The 12820-nt window shown below is 44.8% G+C and overlaps 2 protein-coding genes across 6 annotated transcripts in view; one reads left to right on the top strand and one right to left on the bottom strand.

Annotated features, from left to right (window-relative positions):
* The window catches only part of Supt20h (SPT20 homolog, SAGA complex component), a 29816-nt gene extending 25199 nt beyond the window's left edge, over window positions 1-4617 (top strand). For all 4 annotated transcript variants that reach the window (XM_040754419.1, XM_040754418.1, XM_021231445.2 and 1 more), the window contains 3 exons: window positions 2322-2427; window positions 3516-3625; window positions 3997-4617. In XM_040754419.1, coding sequence (XP_040610353.1) covers window positions 2322-2427; window positions 3516-3625; window positions 3997-4134 — 354 coding nt within the window. In that variant the 3' untranslated portion in view covers window positions 4135-4617. The remainder of the gene's footprint in view (window positions 1-2321; window positions 2428-3515; window positions 3626-3996) is intronic.
* Window positions 4353-11201, bottom strand: Exosc8 (exosome component 8). 2 transcript variants are annotated; one of them, XM_040754425.1, is made up of 11 exons: window positions 11082-11201; window positions 9931-9967; window positions 9715-9778; window positions 9094-9167; window positions 8061-8106; window positions 7322-7427; window positions 7189-7234; window positions 6693-6789; window positions 5375-5495; window positions 4814-4920; window positions 4353-4567 (listed from the first exon to the last, which is right to left on the bottom strand). In XM_040754425.1, the coding sequence occupies exons 1-11, from the start codon at window positions 11096-11098 to the stop codon at window positions 4452-4454; spliced, it is 831 nt and encodes a 276-aa protein (XP_040610359.1). In that variant the 5' UTR covers window positions 11099-11201; the 3' UTR covers window positions 4353-4451. The 2 variants fall into 2 exon arrangements, with proteins under 2 accessions (XP_040610359.1, XP_040610358.1); XM_040754424.1 differs by lacking the exon at window positions 11082-11201 and adding an exon at window positions 10760-11018.
* Between the last annotated feature and the right edge of the window lie 1619 nt (window positions 11202-12820).

Below are 12820 nucleotides of genomic sequence, written 5' to 3'. Positions count from 1 at the left end.
AGCATACTTATTCCTAGGTCCCACCTTGAATGTCTCAGCTGATGCTGAAAACTACCCCATCAGCTGTCTTATACATCATTCCTTCCGTCTTCAGTGGGTAGAACTCATCCTCTAATAGGTTTCTCAGGGAGAACATGTTGGAAACCTTTTATGTATTACATGTATTACATTAAGGGTTTTCTTTCACTTTCTAAAAACAAATTTTATTTTATGTCTGTGTATGAGTGATGGTGCACACGATTCCAGAGGACTAGTAGGTGTAGGTTCTTTCTTTCCACTGTTGAGTTCTGTGGTCAGTCTTGGGGAAAAGTACCTTCACTGGAAGTTTACTGTTGAAGCTTTTTGTTGTTGCTGTTTTTGGGGCAGGCTCTTACTCCAGCCTAGCTGGAACCTGGCATTCCTTTTGCCCCAGCACTTAAGTGCTGGGATAACGGGTGAGAACTGTGCCAGCTATGCCAGCTGCTTGCCATTGAAGTTTACATTTTAGTAGTATTGAGTGCATTCACACTGTTGCACAAAGCATTTCCCACCTTACAAAACTGAAACTTTATAAACAGCTGATAACTTCCACCGTCCACTGGCAGCCACCATTGTGCTGGGTTGTTGATCTTAACCATCCTGAGTGCCTCCTCTCGGGAGATAGAATCATGGTCCGTGTGTCCTTTTCTGTCTCTTACTGTCACAGCAGACAGATCATTCCTTTGCATATGTGTTGAGAACTTCTTGGGTCTTACAGGAATTCTCTTAATTTCCTGAGACACACACTGTTTTCTACCACAGTGCTGCATGGTTCTACATTCCCACCAGGAGTGCGGTCAAGGGTCAGTTTGTCCAAATCCTCACTAACTTCTGCTCTTTGTTTTTTGTTTATGTGTTTACTTTCCTTGTGGTAGAGATCATACTGGGCCTCCTGCAGGCTAGGTGCTCCACACACTTCCTGTTCAAGCCAGTTTTGTTTTGAGTAGCAGCCAGCCATCCAAAGTGAGAATGAGTTGAGAGTCTCCCTGGCTGGAGCTTTTCTGCACTTCTTTGTTTCTGTGTCTTTGAAGAAAAAACCTATCCAAATCCCTGACCTATTTTTTAACAAGGTTGTTTATTTCTGCATTGTTGAGTTGAAGATATGGTATATACATTCTTCATAAAACTCTCTTACGAGTTCTGCAATTTCACTTGTCTTATAATTTATCAAAATGGCTTCTCTCTCTGTCTGACTTTATATGATCTTGAGAGATGACGAGTTTATCTTGTTAACATGTTATTATTTTTGTGTGTATGGGTGTGTCACTTGCATGTGTGCCTGTGCACGCATGCACATGTGGAGGCCACAGAGGGCGTCAGATCCCCTGGAAGCAGAGTTAAGTGGTTGTGAGTCACCATGTAGTGCTGGGGATCAAGGTGGACCCTTGGGAAGAACACTAGTGCTCTTCATCGTTGAACCATCTCTCCAGCACAAATTATTTTAGCTCTTCTAATCTTACTTAGTTATTTTGCCTGAGACCCTGTAAAGTGGCCTTTATCCTTTAAGTTGTCTAAAAAACCTATTATTCTTAGTGTATTTTGTTTGTTTTGTAGCCTAGGGAAGCTTCAAAATCTTGCATTAGTTCCAAGCACTGAGGTTGCAGCATGAACCTGACAGGCACAATGCTTTCTAGATTGTTCAGTTGAGTAATTCTATCCACTCATTTCCTTCTCAGCTCTGCTTAGGCTGCTTTCCACAAGTTTTGATACATCATACTTCTATTTTAATTCCATAAAATATTATCATTTGTTTTTAACATTTAATTTTTCTGTGTCCTTCTAAGTATTAGATTATGAGCTTGGCCCACCACAGCCAACTTTGAAGGCTATGTTTGAAGCTGTATCTTTAGGTGTAGACACTTAGAACCACTATGACCTAATTGAACTGTATAATTAGTGAGTGACCCTCTATAATCTCTATTTTTTTGCTTCTTTTGATTAATACTAAGATGGTTTACCTTTTCCTATTATTTCATTGTTATTATTTTATTCAGAAATTTAGTCGTTCTAGCTTGTTGGTAAATATCTAATTCTATTCATGATATTTACAGTCTTCGTAGGCCATTTTAGAAAAGAAATTGTATCCAATGCATTGCATTTTTTAGTGTTTCCTTTCTTTTACAATTGCACTGTTCTGGAGATGGTGTGAGGTCTTTACTTTAGGGTTTTTGTTGTTCATTCCAAGGACTGGGTTCCATTCTTGCTACTTCTACACGTGTTCATAGTTTATATTCATACAGCAAAGAAATCTGTCTTTTCAATGACTTAAATTGCTTTGCCCCCTTTTTTTTTTCTTAATCCAGGGTTCTGAACAAGGTTTAACTGCTCAAGAACAGGCCTTAACTGCTCAGCAAGCTGCTGTGATTAACCTTCCTGGAGTAGGAGGCTTTACCCCATCACAGGCAGCTGGTAGGTATTGCCCTGACTTCCTATTGAGATCTTATGTGTAAGCTATTTCCCCTTTCTTCCCTGCAAGCAGTAATCAGAAAAAAACTGAAGCATTTAATCTGTGAACTGTTAACAGTTGGCCAATAATTAGCAAAACTTGAGTTACTTGTTTATAAAAATGAAACCTGAATGCTCCCCCTTTCAGTAGGACATAGTGAACAAAAGGTAATACTGTATTGAATTCTTACTTCACATTTGACTAAGCCACATGATAGAACTGTAGTTAAAAAAATTAACAAAGCTATGATGGAATTTGAGGATTCAGTGAATTGTCCCTGTGTGCACCTTTAGATTTCTGTAACTACCAGTTTTCAAATTTAGATGTCCCTTAGTAGGATTAATCTATGTCTATGATTTGAAAATAATTCTTACATAGAGCTGTAGTTTAGAATTAGTGAATTTCCCAAATACAGATTTATAGTTATAGTTTTTCTAAAATAGCCAAAGTAAATATGTGAAAAGAATGGTAGACAGATGAGAACTGATCTCATTTCAGACAAATTGCAGTCACTTAGGCCAGGTCTGCCTTGTCACCTGCACGTGAGAATGTGGACTGACTGGGATGGCCCCATCAGCTGCAAGTCTTAGTTCACCTCTGAGTACTCACTGAATTGTTGTATTTTAAAAGACCATACCACTTTACATCATGTCAGGGTAGCTTCCAGACCATGGTCCAGTATCAAGTTCCATGGGGATGGATGCATAGAGGTTGCCTTGGAGGCAGGATGCATGTAGCAGGATGCTAGAGTGCTTCAGTATTACAGAACACTGGATAAAATGTCATAAACCCATAACCAACGCATTCTGCAGATGGAGAAAAGAGAATCAGAAGTTCAGGGTTAATCTTTTCTACATAGAGTTCCGAGGCCAGCCTGGGATGGCACTCTTGTCTTAAAAAAAAAAAGAGGAGGGAAGGAATCAGTGATATCCTTAATTAGCAGGAGACTAAATTTAAATGTGTGATTTGATACTGAAGGTAGCTTCTGTTTTTCTCATTTTCTGTATTGTGTTTTCTAACTTATGACTGGCCTGCTTGCCTTTTCCTGTAGTGTTGTCTCAGCTTAGCTCTGCCGAGGACAGACCTGAGCAGAACCTTCTTCAGCAGAGACTCCAGCTCTCCTCCGCCTTGCAGCAGCAGCAGCAGCAGCAGCAGATTCAAGTAATCCAGCAGCTTCACTTGATTAATTAAGACCCTGAGTTCCTAAAGTTCTGTGTACTGCCTTGCAGGAGGGCTACTTTCCTGTCTGTTAAGGCTAAAGCAACTGGTCAGTAACTTAGTTTGATTTAGAAGTCTGACATTTTAAATGCCAGTCAGCTTGGAGCACTGAGTATATTTTGTAACAATGCATGCTTTAAATCCTTTTTAAGGTCTTGGTGGCACACTCCACACACCCCTTTAATGTGCATTGTATTTTGAAATAGTTTTAAGTGCCAATTATTAACTTTATGATTCTGTACTTCTTGGGCTTGTTTTCATCACTCCTCGGGAAGCATTTAACATAATGTCATCTCCCTTTTCCCCCTTTACAGCAGTTGAGATTCTTGCAACATCAGATGGCTATGGCAGCAGCCGCCGCACAAACAGCCCAGCAACATCGTCACCGACATACAGGTGGCCAGTCAAAGAGTAAAGTGAAGAGAGGCATGCCAACAACTCCAAAATCCTGAGCAATTTTTCTTCTTTCTCTTTCTTTTTTTACAATCACAAGACCAGTGAATGAAAAGAACTGCATTTCTACTTCATTTACACCCAAGATGTCAGTATTTTACATTGCTAGATGTGCATACTTTATACAAAAGGACAACCCTGTGATTCTTACACGGAGACATGGTTAAATGTTTTCCTATATATACCATCTACAGAAATAACCTAAGAACTTCAAGGATTTTCCAAAAGAATGTAGTTTGTGATTTATTTAGTATAAAAAGCCTGTGCACAGTGTGACAAATACAGTTTTTACAGCGTTTGCAATGGTGGTGGCTGTTCATTTGTGTGTCACACTCTGAATGACTTCATCTAGCAGCCTGCTCACTTCTTTGTGTCTGGAAACCGCTCGGCTCATGCAGTCCTGAAGTTTAGCTCCAGTAAGTCCACTCCCACCTGCAAAATTTGTTTCATTTACTTTGTGATAATTAAAGAGTCAAATGCCATCAAGTGGTGTGATTTCAAGATCTGAGGTTACTTTTAGAAGACTCCAGAAAACAGGTATGTCCTAGGTTTAGGAATGACACACAACAATGAAATAGCAAAGAAGCCCATACACACATCAGCTAAACAGTCACACTCCCCACGCTCCACTTGACAACCACTCCCCCTGTGTATGAAGCTGCAGTGGATAGAACATACCTGGCTTGTGAAGGCAACACAGCTTGCCTTCCTCATCCATTACTATTGTTAAGGTTCCTGTTGACAGGTGTTCTTCCTCTCCAGTAGGATCAACGATCAGCAAAGTGCTGCATTTGAAGAAAAACGTGTTTAAAAAGGAACATGCATGGGGTAGGGAGGGGGTATCATATCAGTCCTAGGAAGAGACTGATTGCAGGAAGCCCTGCAGCCCAGTACTTATGAACGCCTTGCTCTTCAGCTCGGGTTCTGCAGCAAACAGTGCAGACAGTTTCAGGAGACTGGAGAGCAGTGGCTTGGAGCACACTCAGCCACGGAGCACACGGAGTACTTGCTTAGTATGAACAGGCCCCATACAGTCCCATCTCCACCAGGAAAAGGGCACAAAGAAACAGGGCAAGCGAGCCAGACATGGAATGGGCCCTGTGTGTCAGGAGGCAATGCGGACGGAAGCTCCAACTAGAGCTGCAGGGCAGGGCTCTAGTCCCGAGCAGATGAGGGCTAGGGACACTTGTAAACAAGCCATTATCTTAGAGCCTAGAGGGTTACTTTTGATTAACTTACTCATCAAACACAGCAAAGGAAGTGGCAACTGGGTTTGCTCTAACATTCAAATAACTTTTCTTCTTTAAATTAACTTCGGCTAAAGCAGTTTCTTCATTTATAGTAACTTCAGGTAACTGAACTAGAAAAGGGCAAGTAAACATAAGATGAATGTGGTATATAGCTTCACTTTAATCCTTTCTGAACTTTCCCCAAGTTAGCTTATCTAGAACAGTATTTGACAGGATCTTACTATGTCTAGTTTGGAACCTACTTTAGAGTTGTGTGCTACTCACCTGGTATCAGATCAGTATAGTTTCAAGTATCTCAATTGAGGTAGATGTGGTGGGAGAAGATTGCTTCTCAATAAAGCTTATTTTCCAGCCAAGCTGTTTTGGGTTTTTATTTACCCCCAAGACACGGTTTCTTTGTGTAGCCCTGTCTGTCCTAGGACTCATGTAACCAGGCTGGCCCCAAACTTTGACCATCTCCCTGCCTTTGCCTCCTAAGTGTTGGGATTAAAGGCATGTGCTGCCACCAACCACACCAGCACCGATACCAGCAGAGTACCACCAGTGCCCAGCTAGAAATTCATCTACTTTATAACACTCATTTGGTCATCTGCCCCTCCTAAAGTAGTAAGTGCTGCTCTTTGATACCATTTCACTACAGAGGAAGCAAGCAGGCTGGATTGATGTTTACCTAGGACCATACTGATGCCACTATTAACTGTATCTTCCACTATAAATTGATTGGATGTTTTATATAGAAAGAATACTGTTTTGCAGTCTGAACTGGCCTTCTGCCCATTTTCCTCACCTCCTATGGGCTGAGAATACATGCTGTGACGGCCATGTCTGCCTTAGGTTTACTGTTGATTCAGCAACGTAGAATGACTTGGAATGTGTACCAAGCTACCCAGGCCCTTACGAGGAACCAGCACTACCAGGAGATATTTATGGTCAATCTGCATAAACCACTTGGACTGTAGTGAGAATCCCCTAAATCAGTGAAGGGCTGCTATCCTAAGGACTACAGGTGGAGACAGATTCCAAAAGGTATAGAACATGAAACCAGAATGTTCATTTTTAGAAAACCCTGTAAGGTTGACTAACTTAAGAGCACAAACTTGGCAAGGTAGCTCATACTTAAAATACTACCAGCATCTGGGAGGCTGAGGTAGAAGGATTATGAATTCAAGGCCAGCCTGGGCTATGAGACACTGTCTTACAAAAAAATTATGTAACTGATAACTAAATCTCAACTAACCTGTAAGAGGTTTTGACCATCTGAACTCTGACCATATTAGCAGGAAAATGTTTTTATTAAGGCTGCTTACCATTCTTTAAAGCTGCTAACAGAGCAAACGTGCAGGCATCCAAAATATTTCCATCGTAGTCTAGGCAAATAAGGTCACAGTATAGAACCCAAGCAAGCTACAATAGTTCACACAAAAGAAGTTAGACCAGATAACAGAATATTGCTGTTTCTTTAGGCCTAACAACTACAGGACCATTGAGTAGAGAAATTAAGATAGACTTGGAAGCCTAACCCATTACAGAGAGCCCTTCTAAACTCTTTGGTTTTTGTTTCATCCCCACCACCACATTAGACCACAAAGCTACTTAAGAGTTCGTAAGAGAGGCCGGGCGTTGGTGGCGCACGCCTTTAATCCCAGCACTCGGAAGGCAGAGGCAGGGGGATCTCTGTGAGCTCGAGGCCAGCCTGGTCTACAGAGTGAGTTCCAGGACAGCCTCCAAAGCTACAGAGAAACCCTGTCTCGAAAAACCAAAGGAAAAAAAAAAAGAGTTCGTAAGAGCTCAGTCTGTTCTTACCTTGCCTGGAGAAATGCATAAGTCCTCTTTCTTAATTATCTGTGAGCTTGATTTAATGATAAAGAACACAATAAATGTGAATGCAAAGCTTGTGATAATGCATGGTGGTAAGATTTCATCATAACAGTCTTACTTTTCAAGGACATCTGCAATGAACTGGCTGGTTACTTGGGCCTCTTCTCCAGGAGGTCCAGTCCGAAACCTCGATGAACACAGCGGTGGTAGATCCACATTAGGGACTGAAAGAGACTGCAGCTGTGAACTACACGTCACCGTCGCCATCGCCCCGGCCCCCCCAGCTGGGGTTTCCAGATAGACTGCCCCAAGCACAGCTGATGGCTGTGGGGAGACTAGTTGGGTAGAAAGCTTGGCAGTGTTAGAATTACTTTTTCTGAGACTGCCTGGCTGAGAGAAAAAGAAATTTATGCTTGTTTTCCCACACTGCTTAAAAAGGTTCTTAGGCTTCAATCATAGCTCTTTACAGTCTTTCTGGTTTTTTTGCTTTGCTTTTCTCCAATAACTGTCTCTAGTGGGATAAGCCTGTGCTCACACCCAACTATTAAAGTTTTAAATGTGGTTTCTACTTTAAAGAAAAGAGACTATTGGTCAGTCTAAATTGAGTGCAGAGAGATTTCAATCTGCAATGATGGCATTTATCTACAACTACCCCTTGGATAAGGAATGTGCACAACTCAATGTAAACAAAGAACCCATAAGGGGCTGGCAAAATTAAGTTCCTGTGGTGTTCCTTGCCTCTGTTATTGTCTAAGAGACAAAAAGCTTTGGGTTGAGGAGGCATTATTCTATTTCTGACCATAGGGAGTCACAATCTAAATTATCAGCACTTCACTACAGCCCTTCATTTAACTCACCAACATATCCTCTATCAGGGGCATCTAGGGGTGGTGCTGCAAACTCCTACAAGGCAAGCAAATGTATTCCAGTGAAAGAAGCCACTCAAGACTATGAAGACATCCTAGCACTTAGTTATAGAGGCTGTACCAAAGACCACATCAGCCAATCATCCCACGTTTAGCATCTATAGTGCTTGGGGATCACAGCAGGACCGGGAGGATACTGGCACTGCCCTGCCCAGCGGCTCAAGGGAGTTAAAGGAGGCAGTGCAGCCAGACTGCTGTGCATCAAGATGATGAGGACCAGGGAGGGGGCCTCTGCCCCACCTCTCTGCACTTGTTCGGGAGCCAAGAATCTGAGTTTAACACTAGCACACTTCATATGGCTACTTAGTAACTAACAGTGGTCCAAGTGTGGTAACTGGCAGTAACTAGCCCAGCTCAGCTGGAGACCCACACTTCGTAGGCTGCGAGACTTGGGGCACATTATTTGACCTTACAAGTTTCTCTGGTGTCACAGGGACAGATGAACGGTACCCGCCTACTCCTAGGGGCTACTTCCAAGGCCCAATGAGACTGTGCCATTAAGTTCCCAGTATAAACCTAGCATGGGGTAGGTGTTATAATAGTTATCACTTTAGCTTGACCATAGCCCTAGAGGAGGAGAGTCTCCCAGAGTAAAGTCAGAAACCACAGGCTCTGTCCTCAGACTCTGTTGTGAACCTCACACACCTGGGGAGGCTACTGAGCTGACGGACGGACAGAGGACTGGTAACTCTAAAGTGCCTATTAAGGTACTCTAACAGCAGGTGGCCAGCTGATAGCTACTATCCTTTGTGCCTAACAAAAACTACCAATGGCTAAAAGCTATCACTAACGATCTAATTTCAGAAATGATATTGCCAAACTCTGAAACGTCCAAGGAGGGGCTGAGATACAGATGCAGGGGCGGGAGATTACAATTGTAAACTCTGATGCCTAACTAAGTACAGCCTGGTAAGCATGAAGCTGATCTGGAGCTCTGCCATAAACAGACATACAGTGAACTTACCGCTTTAATCCCACAAATGACTGTGGTGTTCCCCTGCTTCACTAGAGCAGAGCCGTCAGCCGTGCTGATTGAACCTGGAAAGGTAAACATGGCGTTTATTCAGATCCTTTAAAAAAACCAAAGGAAAATCAAAAACCACAAAGTTTCCTACAAAGCAATTTAAATGCTTTGGTTTGTATGGTTATCTGGGTAGAGCTTTCCAGTCGTCTCTGGAATTTCTGACATGTTCAGGTCGGTGATTTGAAAATGGTATTAACCCTCTTAATATCTTAATTTTTTTCTGTCCTGCAATTTGAGCTAATCAGGTTTAGATAAACTACAAAGACGGTGTAATAAAAATCTCTTTTTTTTTTTTTTTGGTTTTTCGAGACAGGGTTTCTGTATTGCTTTGGAGGCTGTCCTGGAACTAGCTCTTGTAGACCAGGCTGGCCTCGAACTCACAAAGATCCGCCTGCCTCTGCCTCCCGAGTGCTGGGATTAAAGGCGTGCGCCACCAACGCCCGGCTAATAAAAATCTCTTAACATCATCAAATGCCTAGGCATAGCAGAACTGGATAACAAAATATGCAGCACACTGGATGGGGGGTGTGGGGGTGTCCCACCGCTGAAAAGGATCTTCACCTATGTTGACCGTTGTGGTTCTGAATTCACCGAGTTCTCTTCCATCGGGACGGCAGTTTTCTTTCTAAACGTTTACAAGGAAACGGGTTACATACGTATTTCACTCATGCAAGGGAAAACACATTAAGCCCCATAATTTAAATGAATTGAAAAACTATGCCTTGAAGCATGACATTGTTATCACAAGCCCTCACATACAAAATAGCATGTACTTACTAGAAATCTCCTGTAATACTCCAGTGGTTCCACAGTTCTGAAACACGTTAAAAGTGTGTTAAAGTGAGTCAGTGTGAAGTAAATAACAAACATAAAAGTCCCCAACTAAGTGAGGGGGAGCCACAATCAGTTCTCACAAGTAGGGACTTTAAGCTCACCCCACTGTCTAAAGAAAACTGGGAACTGGATAGCCGCCTGCCTGGCCTGCCAATCGTAAATCCCCCTGACCACGGACTACAATATCAGAAGCTCGCACCCAAGAGCAGTTGCCACAACATGGCAGCTACTCCTTGGGAACCCTACTGAGACTTGCAGTCTTGGGGCTCCTCCCCCTCTTCTCAAGGCCCTTGTCTCATGATAACCTTGTATAAAAACTTGATGTGCTAAGTAATCTCAGTTTCCAAAAACTGAGACTTGAGGTCTCAGGACCCCCCCATCCCCTTCTTTTTCCCTTTAAAAGCTTCTCTCTTTGGCTAGTGGACATCTCATTTCCTCCACCATGGAAAGAGATCCGAGCTGGCCAGCTTGAATAGATGAAACCCTGCTTTTGCATCAGTGCCGACTCCTTGGGTTAGTCTCTGGGCTGCTGCAAACTGGCACCGGTGCATCCTAGGGCCTAAACCCCGAACTTGAGAGTGTGTTGCTGAGGCATCGAGATGCACGCGCTCAGCTACTAGCCACGTTTATAAAAAGGTCTTACAGTAGCAGCCAGTCTTCGTAGGTCACCTTAACTGTGCCCTAGCCAGGAGGACTGGCGTCCCTTAGCAGAGGATTCACTCGGGGGACAGTCGAGTCCCTCCAGTTCTGCAGCAGGGAACGCAGCATGTACCTCCAACTTTTAACGACCGCGAGGAGTGTGTCTGCAGGCACGGGAGGTACGTGTGGCCTCATCAGCTACACGCGGCAGAGGAGAGAGCGGGTGCGTGCGCTTGCACTCGCAGACACACGGACTCGCGGTTCGCACGCGCGAGCAGCCCGGGACCGCGTCTCAGCGCCCCCAACGGTTCCGCCGCGGAGAGCGGGGCGGCGCTCGCTTAACAGCGCTGTCCCTCAGCGCCTCCCGTGGGCTGAGCCCTCCCGCGGCCCCACGAGAACTCGGGGTCCCCTCCCTTCCCGCCGCCGCGCACCCCCGTGCACGCGCGGCCACTCACTTAAACCCGGCCGCCATCTTCCCGCCCGCGCCGCGCCTGCGCAGCCCGCTCGCCGCGCATGCGCCCTTCCGTCTGCCGCCCGCAACTCTCGGGGACCGGGCGTGAACGCCAGCTCCGGCTCGGCACGGTCACAACCGCCGGGGACGCCAACCCACTGGGTCCCACGACCCGGCCCCCGCGGGCCTGTGCGCGCTCACGCGCATCCGCACCTGCGCGCGCGCGGAATTAAACGCGGAGGCTCCGGAAGCGTCCCGGGCTCCAGGCGGCCTTAGACGGCGCGGCGAGACCCGTGGGACCCGTGCAGTCCTCCGTGCCGCCGCGCGAGGGCGCTGCGGGTGCATCCGTGTGCCTGCCGTGGCGGGGCGCGGCCGCGCGGTGTCGCTGCGGGCGGCGGCCTAGGGCCAGTGCGGCCTCTCCCGTGGGGCGGGGCCCATAGGCCAGGGTGGAGATTCAGGGTGGCTTAGCAGTTGCTGCAGTCCGCAGGCATCTGCGTGATGCTGGTCTCTGCTGTGCAAATGATGTTTTAGCACAGCAAATATAAGACGACGTCAGTGTTACCTACTGGAAACACTGCCTGCAGGCTCCTTTTGCTGCATTTATAAGTGCTACAAAAATGCCACCGTGTCACCGACATGAAGAGAAAATTCAGTGGCAAAGTCCAGAAAGAAACATTACCCAGCATCTGGGACTCACCTAGCAAACAGCTGTCTGTTGTCGTGCCTTCCTACAAGGGACAGAAACTGTCATTTCTACTTGACTTCGTTCACTAATGGGTACTTTCCCCCATCTCCCTTGGAGACACGGTTTCTCTGTGTGGCTTTGGAGCCTGTCCTGAAACTCCTCTGTAGACCAGGCTGGTCTCAAACTCACAGAGATCCGCCTGCCTCTGCCTCCTGAGTGCTAGGATTAAAGGCGTGCGCCACCAACCCTCAGATAAAAAAATACACATCTTTTAGGGTTGGATACGCAGCCCCTGTAGCACGCCTGTCTAGGGTATCTGAGCATCTGCATACATTTTTAGATGTAAATATCCCAATATTGCCCACTCTCTGCTGAGGGCTGGACTACAGTATTTTATATGTGATGAGTTTATAACTTAAAGTTTTCAATACTGTAACATTGTATCAATTAATCCATGTGAATTCACAAGAGAAAAAGTTCTCCAGACTATGGTATAAAGACTCCAATGGATCTATACATGAATACACACACACACACACACACACACACACACCTCCTCAGGGGCACAGAATCTATACTACATCACCAAGTCAGAGAGAGTCAAGAGGGAGGTTACAACATGCAAAAGCCTGCTTCATGATCTACAGAGCGAGTTCCAGGACAGCCTCCAAAACAATACAGAGAAACCCTGTCTTGAAAAACCAAACAACAAAAAAAATGTGTATTTTTTAAATGCTTGCACTTTTTATATTCAGAAGCACAGTAATTTATATCTCTCTTTGGAGTTGTCTTGGGACAATTAAAGATGTGAGCTTTATAGCTCATCTCTTTAGCTCTTTCTATAAAAGTCCTTTTTTTGATTAGCTTTGGATTTTAAGACACATTTCTTGACAGAAAGGGACTGTTACAGACTTGAACATACCTGTGAAGTAAAGTCGAAGTGAACTGGGCTCCTCCTGTAAGGCTGAGGAGTGTCGCCCAGGTCCAAACTCCCTGAGAAAGAGACTTCTTTCTCAGACATGGCCAGTTCCCAGTCTGCCTTAGCATTACGATGCATG

Source organism: Mesocricetus auratus, unplaced genomic scaffold, assembly GCF_017639785.1.
Source record: "Mesocricetus auratus isolate SY011 unplaced genomic scaffold, BCM_Maur_2.0 Super-Scaffold_100011, whole genome shotgun sequence".
NCBI lineage: Eukaryota > Metazoa > Chordata > Mammalia > Rodentia > Cricetidae > Mesocricetus > Mesocricetus auratus.
The sequence above is the reverse complement of the archived record's forward strand: the minus strand, read 5'-3'. Positions and strand labels throughout refer to the sequence as shown.

What these genes read in the sequence shown, in the direction of transcription:
- Exosc8 (XM_040754424.1), bottom strand. Translation starts at nt 10,821, where the DNA reads ATGAGGCCACACGTACCTCCCGTGCCTGCAGACACACTCCTCGCGGTC. An exon ending in TCATTTGTGGGATTAAAGCG is followed by an intron (nt 8,107 to 9,093) that starts GTAAGTTCACTG and finishes CTTGCCTTGTAG; the next exon opens with GAGTTTGCAGCACCACCCCT. An exon ending in CCCTGATAGAGGATATGTTG is followed by an intron (nt 7,428 to 8,060) that starts GTGAGTTAAATG and finishes AGTCTCTTTCAG; the next exon opens with TCCCTAATGTGGATCTACCA.